The sequence below is a fragment of the Urocampus carinirostris genome, chromosome 8 (assembly GCF_059441175.1).
Source record: "Urocampus carinirostris isolate Australia breed hairy pipefish chromosome 8, RoL_Ucar_1.0, whole genome shotgun sequence".
Lineage (NCBI taxonomy): Eukaryota > Metazoa > Chordata > Actinopteri > Syngnathiformes > Syngnathidae > Urocampus > Urocampus carinirostris.
This window is the reverse complement of record NC_142356.1, coordinates 12,093,389-12,105,479: the sequence shown is the minus strand read 5'-3', so window position 1 is coordinate 12,105,479 and position 12,091 is coordinate 12,093,389. Positions and strand designations below refer to the sequence as shown.

General features: G+C 40.9%; 1 protein-coding gene across 1 annotated transcript in view; it reads right to left on the bottom strand.

Moving 5' to 3' along the window:
* Positions 1 to 12,091, bottom strand: part of sorcs3a (sortilin related VPS10 domain containing receptor 3a) — a 333,093-nt gene that overhangs the window by 80,357 nt on the left and 240,645 nt on the right. Inside the window, exon 8 of the mRNA XM_088341620.1 lies at positions 2,635 to 2,724. Within this exon, the coding sequence (XP_088197746.1) occupies positions 2,635 to 2,724 (90 nt within the window). The remainder of the gene's footprint in view (positions 1 to 2,634; positions 2,725 to 12,091) is intronic.

The following is a 12,091-nucleotide window of genomic DNA, read 5'->3' as shown; positions in this document are numbered from 1 at the left end:
ATAGCTGGATCGCCACAGGATGCGTGCACATTGTTGACCCAAAACTGTGGTAGGAGTACGAGTTTGAATAGAGTGAGGGAAGATTTGTTTGTTGATATGCGTTTTCAGAGTCACAATTTACAAAAACAACATGGCCCACTGTGATGTGAATAGCTTAACAATATTGAGGAACATAATTTTTAAGGGATTCCCAGAGGAAATGAGCCTGTGGCTGCAAGCAATTACAATAACTGACTGGACCAATTACATTACACAATCGGTCATTGAGAATTGGTTATTTTATTAATCATTATAATGAGAGCGGCGGAGACCGGGCTGTTACAAATCTCCTCCTCACTCCTCTCTGTGGCCCCGTCGCGAAGCCCCGTCTCGGTTCTGTATGTTACTTTTATTCTATTGTCCATAAGTTTACGCCTCCAAAGGAAGGGCTCTATCTTACTGGTGGAGACTTCATTCTGACTGTTGCTACGCGGAGTTAATGAAATCTTCGCACTCCTTGCTTTCCGCCCGATGATCACAGGTGGCCTCTGTCCTCCTTTCTTCTTAAAAACAACTTGAGTTATTGCATATACCAGGTCAAGTTGTTTCTCATTGGTATGTAAGATGACTGTACAAAGAACCACTCATGGCCTTGAAGAACAGTTTACGGCTGAAAACTAAACAAGAAGGGCTGAGAACACTTATAACATATTAATGTCAACTGTAGGATAAATATATGTATATAATTCCAACAAGGGTTCCTTATAAATCTGGTAAATTATGGTGGTTATTTGCTATACATTTACTTGAATGCTGAGTGCCTTATCAAGTGTGAGTAGGAAAAGTGAACAATTGTTTATGGTGATTAGTGCAACAGTAATCCACTCTCATATGGTTATGGTTTACGTTTTTTGGGGATAGTTCTGGATACTTTTTGTAAATAAATCAATATATGGTATCAGTATCTATAACTCAACATTAAGGTATTGTATCAGTACCCAAAATACTGTAATCCCTTGTTTATTGTGGTTAATGGTGAACAGACCCACATGCAAAATTCCGTGAAATATCCCCAACCGCCATTTTTACTATGCATTCTGCTGGCCCCCTCTCGCAGTAAAAGTCGACTGGAGATAATGGATTGTGGTGTTCATTTCTGGTGGAAAGAATACAATAAAGAGTTGGAATATTCAACCAGGGATAATGGATCATGGCCACAAATGTGCATTTGATTTTAGGGGGTCCTGAACGGCCTACAGACGAAATTGCCTTCTTAGGTCCCCACTAGGAGTAATATGGGATTGGAGATACTGGATTGCGGCCTCACGGGTGCAGTTATTTTGTCTGAAGTTAATGGCACAAGAAATGTCCTAATGCCTACTATGGACTAAGTTTGCTACTTCTGGTGCTACCTCGTAGATGTTTATAATCCTAATGAACACAATGATAAATTATATCAATACTTTATATAATATTTATTTAATAATAATGCATAATTAAACTTTTAATAATAATAATGACTGATTAATGGGCATTATCATTATTAATTGTATTGTTATAGATCCCACAAAAAATAACGGTGGGTGGAAGCAAAGGAAAGACAATTCTTCAAAAGTTCAACTTATCTTTGAACTCATCTTCTGTATATACGAACTGATCATATAAGCCATTATTTTTGTCCATTTAACTTGCCGGTACAAAAAGGTATTTTACCCGTACTTACCAAATATAGACAGTCGAAGTATATGAGACAAAAACCCTCACACAAAGCTCCACAAAGTGGCTAGCTCAAGCTCCATTCAAAATAACTAAATCAAGTTGGTATTTTGTAGCTTGCACATACTTAATGCTTATTTGAGATGTTACTAATGAAGTTATATACTATTTTATACGCTGTTTTATTCCACTTATACTCAAAAATACTTGTCCTTTGTGTGACTTCAGCTATGAGTGCATTTCTTTAGAAGGGTGTGGAAACCGCATTTCATTAGGATGGTTTCTGTTTGTGTAAATAACAATGACTTTATCACCTCGCCTGGGGGCAAGGGCGATGACCTATCACCCTTCTCCCAATGCTTCAAAGGACGATTAGGAAAATTGCATCAACACGGCGCGGACCAATCAGCCAGAGGCTTGATCATGGGGCGCGGACAGTTCATCCCATGTGGCATAAAAGTGGGAAACCCTGAATCCCCCGTCATGTCTCCTGCACACGATTGTAAAATTGGCACAGACAGAGACCTGATTTGTTAAACTCTTTGATCTAGCTAAATAAATTAATATGTGGACTACATGCGGCGCTCGGCTCAATAATTTCTTGGACTCCTGGGCATGCTCCAACTGTAAGGGTTTGGACAAGTCACGTGAAGTTTCTTGAAGTCAGATTTAAGTTTAATAAATGTTAAAACCATACACTACCTACGATCTAACTTATTTTTTCTCTCAATCGACGAAGATTCCACCATCCTGCCTCAACAATCGTGCTCAGTGTGGCTACGTCAGTCTTGTTTACAAACACGGAAAGGGGTCGCTACAAATCCAAAAACTGTATCTCTCATTAAGTCAGGTGAGAAAGAAAAACTGAATTTTCAAAGGTTTCTCAAATATAAACAAACACATAACTCTATAGATGCATACAAAATATTTTGCCCCTACCTTTGGCAGAGAATATTTTTGAAGTTTGATTTGAATGAATACGTCTCTCTTGTAGGAAACATAGTAAGTGGCTCGTACTGATGTGGGTACCTGAAAAATATGATTGTAAAAATGTTAGTCGAAGTCAAGTCACATTTTTTTGTTTCTTGCTGATCGGTTTGAAGTTTCGTAGACGCTCATAATATGGAGAGAAGACATCAATAGATTTTGAACCTTACAGGAGAACACAAAAGTGTTCAAACTTCTCATCTCATCTCATTAGCCGTACCGCTTATCCTCATTAGGGTCGCGGGGGGGCTGGAGCCCATCCCAGCCATCTCCGGGCAGTGGGCAGAGGACACCCTGAACAGGTCGCCAGCCAATCACAGGGCACACAGGGACAGACAACTCAATCGCTCATTCACACCTAGGGACAATTTGGACCGGCCAATCCACCTGAAATGCATGTTTTTGGAACGTGGGAAGAAACCGGAGTCCCCGGAGGAAACCCACGCAAGCACAGGGAGAACATACAAACTCCGCACAGGAAGTCTGGAGCTGGATTTGAACCCACGACAGGTTCAAACTTCAGATGAGAAATTCCAACCTGAAGGCCATACCCTGAGCCCATACTTTTTATTAAATCCATAAGGTCATCAAAGCAGATCTTCTCTAAAGGTTTTGTGAATCAAAGAACAGTAACATGATTGGCTGATGAGTGACAATGATGTTACTAGTCCATAATACTCAAAACAACAAGGAACAGTGAGCACTATCATTTATAGGTGACTAGTTTTAAATACAAAATCAACTTATAAATAGCCCTTAACTAAGAAGTCCGATAGGGCTGCACCAGACCAACCTCCCCTGTTCAGAAACCCATATGTGACTGGTGGGGTGATGGGCATGGATGGGATGTAGTGAAATAGGACTGGGGTCAGTGGTGTCTGTTAGCTTCATCCCGAATCGCTGGGCTGGGTTTGCTGGTCATCCCTGTGGTGTTGCTTTGGGGCGGGTTCTTGGTTGGAATGGCGTGTCTGCCCGCGTGATTATGGAATTTGGTTGGGTTGTGGGATAGGGGAGTTGTCACCAATGTTCCCTCTAATTTTCTTCGGGTCTGAGCGTTCAAACAAAGTCGGTGAGCAACGCTTGAAACAACAGTGAGCAACCATAATCCCAAGTGTGGCAACTAAATCAATATCAAACATGTCCAAAACTTGACATCAAGTTACATTTTGCTGAGTTTCCTGCAATGCAAAATTATTTTTCTCTTTTGAATGAATTGACTCATGTACTATTGCAAAGGTTGTACGGCCTACAAACGTTGTTTGTTCTTACAATTCTTTCACAAGATATCCATTTCTTTTTTTTTCCTGATATATTTTGTCGCATAATATTAACATTTTTGGGGGCTTATTTAGCCGGTTGTAAGATACAGAACTGTACTTAATCGCATTTTTAGTGGAATGTTGGCAACAAGATTCACTTGATATAATTGGAAATTATTTAAATGCAACACAAACTTTTTCTTCTTTTTCCGTGTTTTTTTTTTCTACTTTTTTAAAAATTCCTTTAAAAAAATCTCATTGTGTTTATTTTTTCCGAGCTGTTGCTTTTTTTCTTTTTGTTCTCTATTTACTTTTTTCCTACATTTCTTTCTTTTCTTTTTTTCTGGCTTTTTTCTAAATTTTTCCTTCTTTTTTCTCTTCCGTTTGTTTCTTTTTTTTCTCAGCTTTTCACTACTTTTTTATTTTGGTATTTTATTCTTTTTTGTTCTATTCCCCCCTTCTTTTAAGTCATTTTGTGCATAATTTTACATAATATTTGGTCATGTTGGGATTAAAGAAGCAAAAACAACCCGAAGAGCCGTTTAGGACTTGAAAGAGCCGGTTCCTTTTAGTGAGCCGAGCCAAAGAAGCCGGTTTCCCGACAAACTCTACTAACTTTACTCAACTTCGTTCGACTTCGACTCGACTTCAAAATACCGCATTTAGGACACAACGTCAGGGGAACCAGTGTATTTTTACCTTCATGCACTGTAACTTTGACTTAATTCGCTTCTTAATTAGCAATTTGAGCCCTCATTTTTGTGCGCTGGCTCGATTTTCTTGTGCGCTGAGAATGTGCGAGCAGTGCGCAATTGCGCACGCGCGCAGCTTAGAGGGAACACTGGTTGTCACGATGTACGGCCCTCCACCCGTTTAACACAGGATTCTTGCATGTTCGGTTCTTCCACGACACCAGCACCTACCATGATTCGGGAGAAGTATTCCCCCAAGATCATAGATTCTGGTGCTCTTGGTTATCAATATGCCTCTGACCCCGGTGAAATTTTGTAAACCAGGACCTCATGCTTGCCTGACCCAACACCTCAGGCCCCTTTTTGCACTCTGTTTTTCAGAATGCTGGGTTTATGCTTAAGTCAGGTATTCCACTGCTATACTACTGCTTCCTGACCACTTAATTAGTAAGCCAGGAGTTCCAACTACCCCGGGATGGACAAAGTCCCATGAAAGTTTATGCTGAATAGCACGAATACCAGTGGTGGGCTGTCAGGGCGTTCAAGGCCGTATTTGCTAGCTTAAAAATACCCTAATCATGTGATGTGTGCTTTCATATGTAAGCTTTTAACCAATTACATTTCAACCATTAGTTGGAGGTAGGCTCAGAAATCTACCCGGAGGCCTTCACAAAAAAACCTGAAGGCTGTTAACCCTAACATCAGACTCTGAGAAAGCTGTTAGTTTAGCCAACCTGATTCGAAGTTTGCGCGAGAGCGGCTGTAAGCTGGTGTTGGAAAACATCACTGGTTTCACAAAAAACTATTGGCTAGGGGTGTCAGAACCAGAACAGACGTGTAGCGTTTCACAGAAAGCTTTATTGAGGCAGGAAGCCCTCGCGATCAGAGCTTGGTCTGAGGACGGAAACAAGTCGAGCAGCCGGGACGGGAGATCGGAGCGTGGTCGGAGGACGGAAACGAGTCGGGCAGCCGGGGACCGATGAGCAGGAAACGGAACAGATGGCAGCCAGAGTCAAAAAGTGCTTGCCTTGCATGTGCGGAGGTTTGCTGACGGACTGACCAGGAGTGATGTGTTTAAATAGGAGGGGAACCAATCAGAAAAAGAGCAGCAGCTGGGGCTAAACGAGTGGGCAGAGGTGAGGGCAATGGGCAAATCATGACAAGGGGGGTTATTCCAAAAAAATCAATTGCGCCAAAACACTTGAAGAGGGCCAGCTGCAGAAGGAAATATATTGTTGTTTCAATTTAATAGCAAAAGGTCGGACAACTCCAAAGCGAGCAAGACTTTCACAAATCAGGAAAAGGTTTTTGTCCGCCACTTTCCACCCCGAGTCCTCAAAAATGAAATCAGAAATTTAGGCCACTGAGAGATACACAAACACACTAACACCCACGTTCACACACAGACACACCGAACACACATACAAACCTATTTGATAAAACGATTTCACCTTGCATTACATGCATGTTTAATATTGATTGTCTTACAAATAACCGATTAAATGTTTTTTGACTAAACATGAGAAGACTGTTTTTTTAGGTAAAAAAACCTTTTCCGTTAAGCTTTGTGTTCCCGAGTTCATATTATTCCAAGTAAAGAAGACTTTTATGTATTTTGGACAATAGCGCTTTGTACAAAAGCCTTGGCTTGCATTCAACAGATGCTGTCCTCCATTATGCACTTTGAGGATTCTAAAGCGGACTGGTAAATAAGCCTTTCGCCAATCAATAGTCCAATTATTCTATGTTGATGGAAACATTTAAGTTCCGCAAGTAAGCCTCATGTTCTGTCTGGGAAATGCAGAGCATGGATCAGAGGTCTCCCAACCTCTTTCACCATAAATTGGTTTCTACATTTGAACAACCTGCATGGAAAAATAAAACAAAAAATGCAATCCATAATTACACTTGAAAGTTAAATTAGAAGAGATGGTATGCTAGTTTACCCTAAATTACACACATCTCTCTTAAAGTAATGGGAGAAAATGACGCCCAAAGTCCGTTCCTTGCCGGATGTCAAAACCAATCCATAATTGTATTTTGATCAAAATACCGATTTGCCAAGATTGTCATGATTGCTGATGTGAAGCACCGGTGTGTATGTGTGTATCCTGCTAGTTTGGCGCCAGCTGCCTCAGACTCTGATTGGCTCCCTGTCCCTATTCAAACCCACTCCTTTCTGTCACGTGTTGTCAGTCCGTCTGCAAATGCGAACCTGAATTTACTCTACACAAGCTTTTCGATCCTGACTCACTCCTGTTTTGGCTCCCGTCTGTTTCCCAGCTTTGACCCGTTTCTTGACCTCGTCTACTTGCCGCTCCTGGCTTTTGACTCATTGCTGATCTCGACCACGTCTTTTGCTCTCCTGTCCCGTTTTTTTCCGTTCCTGACATCGCCATCGCTCGCCACGAAGGATCCTCTTCCGCTCAGAGCGACCTGCTACCCGTGATCACCGGATCGTGTGTGCAATCCTTTTCCTTCTTCCCAATAAAACTGAGAGAAACGTACGCAAGTGGGTTCCGTCCCTGCTCTGGTCCTGACAAAGACAGGGTTTTGGAAATATAAGCGAGGTATTTAATGGTTTTTAGGATTCAGTGCCTCATAAACCAGCAGGATGAATTTATATTTTAAGTACTGCTGATCTTGTCTATTAAATAAGACTTGTTTTTTTCCAGTGTGTGGTCTTATAGACTCTTATGGGTCATCATTTGTCTATAATATTTTTCTGAATTAATCAAAAGCAGAATACATGTGTCGGCGTACCATAATCAGGACACCAAAAAAATGTAATGTATTTCGTAATAGTGTCAGAAAAAAATAATGGTCATTGAAACAAAGAATATCTGAAAGATGATGTTTTAATTTTGCTTAATAAACTATACTACATGATTAAAATGTAAGCAGTGTTTGTTGGACTACAAACAACCAGCTGACCTTGATGTCCTCGAATTCTTCTTCAAGGTTAATGTGTTCATTTATTTTAGATTACTTTTATTTTGTCATGATTACTCATTGCACACACCTGTGCCCGGTTGTTTGGCGCCAGCTGCTGCCAGTACCTGATTGGTTCCCCCTCCTATTTAAGCTCAGTGCTCTCACTCGTCCTTTGTCAGTCCATCAGCAAACCTCTGCTTACGCAAGGCAAGCACTTTGACTCCCGTTGGTCCCGTTTTTTCATCCGTATTCCACTCGTCTGTTCCTGATTCCTCGTTAGTCTCCAGCTACGACCCGTTTTTGACCACCGACCACGTTCTGATCCCCCGCTCCGGCTATCGACACGTTTTTCCCGCTTGACCACGCTACAATCTCCCGCTTCGGGAGATCCATTTCCGCATACCGAACATGCTCCAATCCCATGAGCGGCTTGCTTCCCTCTTCCAGCGAGCACCGGATTGCTGGCATGTGTTTCTCCTCTATCTCTCAATAAACTTGTGAGTAAATGTTACGCATCTGGGTCCTCTTCCTGTTTTGGTCCTGACATATTTTGTCCTCAAATTTCAGGGTTCTCACAGCTGAAGCAAAATACATTTAAAACTTCTTTAATGCCTTTTGACATGAAATCCAAGAACAAGTGGACAAAAAAATGCAGCACGGCAGCGCTGTAGTTAACGTGTGTGGTACTTTTCTCAGGTCATGAGATTGAATCTTCCTGTGTGGATTTTGCATGTTCTCCCGTGCTTGCGCGGGTTTCCTCCGGGCACTCCGGTTTTCTCTCACATCCCCAAAACATGCATGTCATGTTAATTGGCCAGTCTGAATTGTCCCTAGGTGTGAATGAGCAAGTGAGTTGTCTGTCTCTATGTGCCCTGCGATTGGCTGGCAACCAGTTCAGGGTGTCCCCTGCCCACTCCCCGAGGATAGCTGGGATGGGCTCCAGCACCCCCGTGACCCTACTGAGGATAAGTGGCGTAGAGAATGGATGGATGGGAAACAAAAATAGACAAATATTTCTTGTACACAATACATTGTACTGTGTAAAATAAAATAATCATTAAATCGTTAAATGTACAATTTCCCATGGTCCAAAGTAAACATCTCTGTCTGAAGTTGCTATGTGTATCCTGGGTAGACCTTAAACATACGTCTGCTCAGAAAGGGCCGACTGAAACCACATCACCGTTTTGATGATTCCATTATTGTGGTAAGCTATGTTGCCACGAAAGTATATCAGTGAAATATTAGAAAATACATATGATAAATGGTTCTAAATATTTCGAGTTCAAACAAATCCATCTTATTAATGTAATCACATTTTTAAGGCAGCACGGCGGTGCAGTGGTTAGCGCTTGTGCGGCACAGTTCATGTCATGGGAACCTGTCGTGGGTTCAAATCCAGCTCCAGACTTTCTGTGCGGAGTTTGTATGTTCTCCCCGTGCTTGCGTGGGTTTCCTCCAGCACTCCGGTTTCCTCCCACATTCCAAAGACATGCATTTCAGGTAAATTGGCCGGTCCAAATTGTCCCTTGGTGTGAATGAGCGAATGAGTTGTCTGTCCCTGTGTGCCCTGCGATTGGCTGGCAACCAGTTCAGGGTGTCCCCTGCCCACTGCCCGATGATTGCTGGGATGGGCTCCAGCCCCCTCGCGACCCTACTGAGGATAAGCGGTACGGCTAATGAGATGAGATGAGATGAGACATTTTTAAGACTTTCAAAAAATTGGATTCAAGACATTTAACGCCAAATAAGGCCTTATGTTTTAGAATAATGAATTCAATGCCTTTAAAGACATTTTTTCAAAGATCCGTGGAAAGACTGTTTTTGGTATTGGAGTAATCCACAAGTAAAAAAAAGTAATCAAGTTGCATTACTAGAAAATTAAGGTGTTCGGATTATGTTACTCATTACTCTTTTTCAACTGTTTCGGATTACATTTTTAAGTAACCCTCCCAGTCCTGCTCGTTTTTGGCATCTTTGGTAAACATTCCTTCTATGCAAAAAATAATAAAATAACAAAATTAGAAATGTATTCTTTAGAATAGTAGTGATAACTCATGATACAGACATCCAAATCTACATAAATATAATGTTTCATCAAATTGGTTTGGAGACACTCAGGTTTAAAGCAATGGTGTCGCTTTTTGAAGCATTTCATTTGAAAATATCCATTAAAAAAACTCTATGTGTAATACGGCTAAAAAAAAGTATGTAAAGAAAAATGTAACCAGGGTACAAGAGTCACACCAAATATGTCATGATTACTGATGTGAACCACCTGTGCCCGCTCGTTTGGAGCCAACTGTGCGGGTTCTGATTGGCTCCCTGTCACTATTTGAACCCAGTCCTGTCAATCCCCTGTTGTCAGTCTGTCTGCGAACTTTGGGGTACACTAGGCAAGCCTTTTTCGACCCTGACTCCCACCTGTCCCGTTTTTGTTCCCGTCTGTCTCCGGCTATGACCTGTTTTGATCCTGACCACGTCTGCTCTCCTGTCCCAGCAAACGATTTATTTTTGTCTACTCTCCCGTTCTGGCTTACGACTCGTTTCCGACTCTGACCACGTCTTGCTCTCCCAGTCCCGGCTACCGACCAGTTTTCTGTCCCTGACACCACCATCGCTCGCTATGAAAGATCTACTTCCGGATCACAATCAGAGTATGAGAGCGACTTGCTTCCCGCGCCCAGCGAACACCGGATCGTGGGGGCAGCCCTTCCTCTTCCCTTCAATAAAACTTGTGGTAAACGTCACGCAATTGGGTCTTGTTTCTGTTCTGGTCCTGACAAAATAATTTCATTTCATAAATAAAACGTTTTTAACCATTTGACACATACCATCATCAGGGTTGGGTAGGGTTACTTTAACTTGATTACTTTCAATTACTTTTGGATTACTCCAATGCCAAATATGCTGATAGAAGACAAAATAAACTAAATATGAATAAAATGACTAAATTGTGTGCAGGCTTGGAGAGTAACGGGATACATGGAACGGCAAAAATGATGTTGGCAAGCTGTTTGGATTTATTTTCATTTTGTTTCTGTCGCATTTGATGTTAGTTTTGCCGGAGATCAAAGAGATCAAAGCCAGGAGAGAAAGCTTACCACGTGTTGTGAGTCATCATTTTATTCATAATTAGTTTATTTTGTCTTTTATTAGCATATTTGGTATTGGAGTAATCCAAAAGTAATTGAAAGTAATCAAGTTAAAGTAACCCTACCCAATCCTGATTTTATGTTAGTTTTGCCGGAGATCAAAGAGATCAAAGCCAGGAGAGAAAGCTTACCACGTGTTGTGAGTCATCATTTTATTCATATTTAGTTTCTTATGTCTTTTATTAGCATATTTGGTATTGGAGTAATCCAAAAGTAACCCTACCCAACCCTGACCATCATTATATTTTTTAAATTTGGCGGGACAGATGAAAAAAGCCAGACAGCCCATATGTGGCCCTCAAGCTGTAGTTTGCCTGCACCCGGTATGGGTTTTAGAGTTTTATACCTTTCGCAAAATCCTTTAAGCCAAACATGGTAAGGAACGGCACCCAGCTTTTCCTTAACTAGAGTAGTAATTGAACAAAATAGCTAAAGCACCGAGCCACCAGGTCCAGCAACATAGAAGGCAGAAACAGTCCTACAAGTAATCGAGGGAAAGAGCAGGAGATCGATAGTGAGATAACCCGAGGCAGTTTGAACTTTAAAAGGAATTGCTATGATTGATTCCACACTGCTCAGGGTACAATCATCAAGTATCAGTTTCTCTTTGAATATCATTCCTTTGATATTTTTTTAAAATTGGACTGAACAAAACCGCCTTTGTTAAATATTTTTGGGGGAAAAGAATCATAAGACATAATAATCACAATTATTTCCCGGATTTCTTCTCAGTTCCCGGTATTATCATTTCAAATGTGTCTGTCACAGTAATGGTGATTAATTGAACGAGCCGAGCAGTAAAAATTAATGAGCATAGATGAATACAATAATTGCTTGTGCACAAAAATCCCTATGCCCTACTCCGTTTTTAAACTACCATATTACAACAGTCCGAATTTACCAATATCCTTTGAATACAATTATTGATTTGAAGGGCGAGGAACAGAATTACGCTTTGATAGGTTTGTTCATTTGGAATATTGTTTATGATCAGGGTTGGGTAGGGTTACTTTAACTGGATTACTTTCAATTACTTTTAGATTACTCCAAAACCAAATATGCTAATAAAAGACAAAATAAATTAAATATCAATAAAATTACAAATTTTTGTGCAGGCTTCGGGAGTAACGGAATACATGGAACGGCAAAAATGATGTTGGCAAGCTGTTTGGATTTATTTTCATTTTGTTTCTGTCGCATTTTATGTTAGTTTTGCTGGAGAACAAAGAGATCAAAGCCAGGAGAGAAAGCTTACCACGTGTTGTGAGTCATAATTGTATTCATATTTAGTTCCTTTTGTCTTTAATTAGCATATTTGGTATTGGAGTAATCCAAAAGTAATTGAAAGTAACCCAGTTAAAGTAACCCT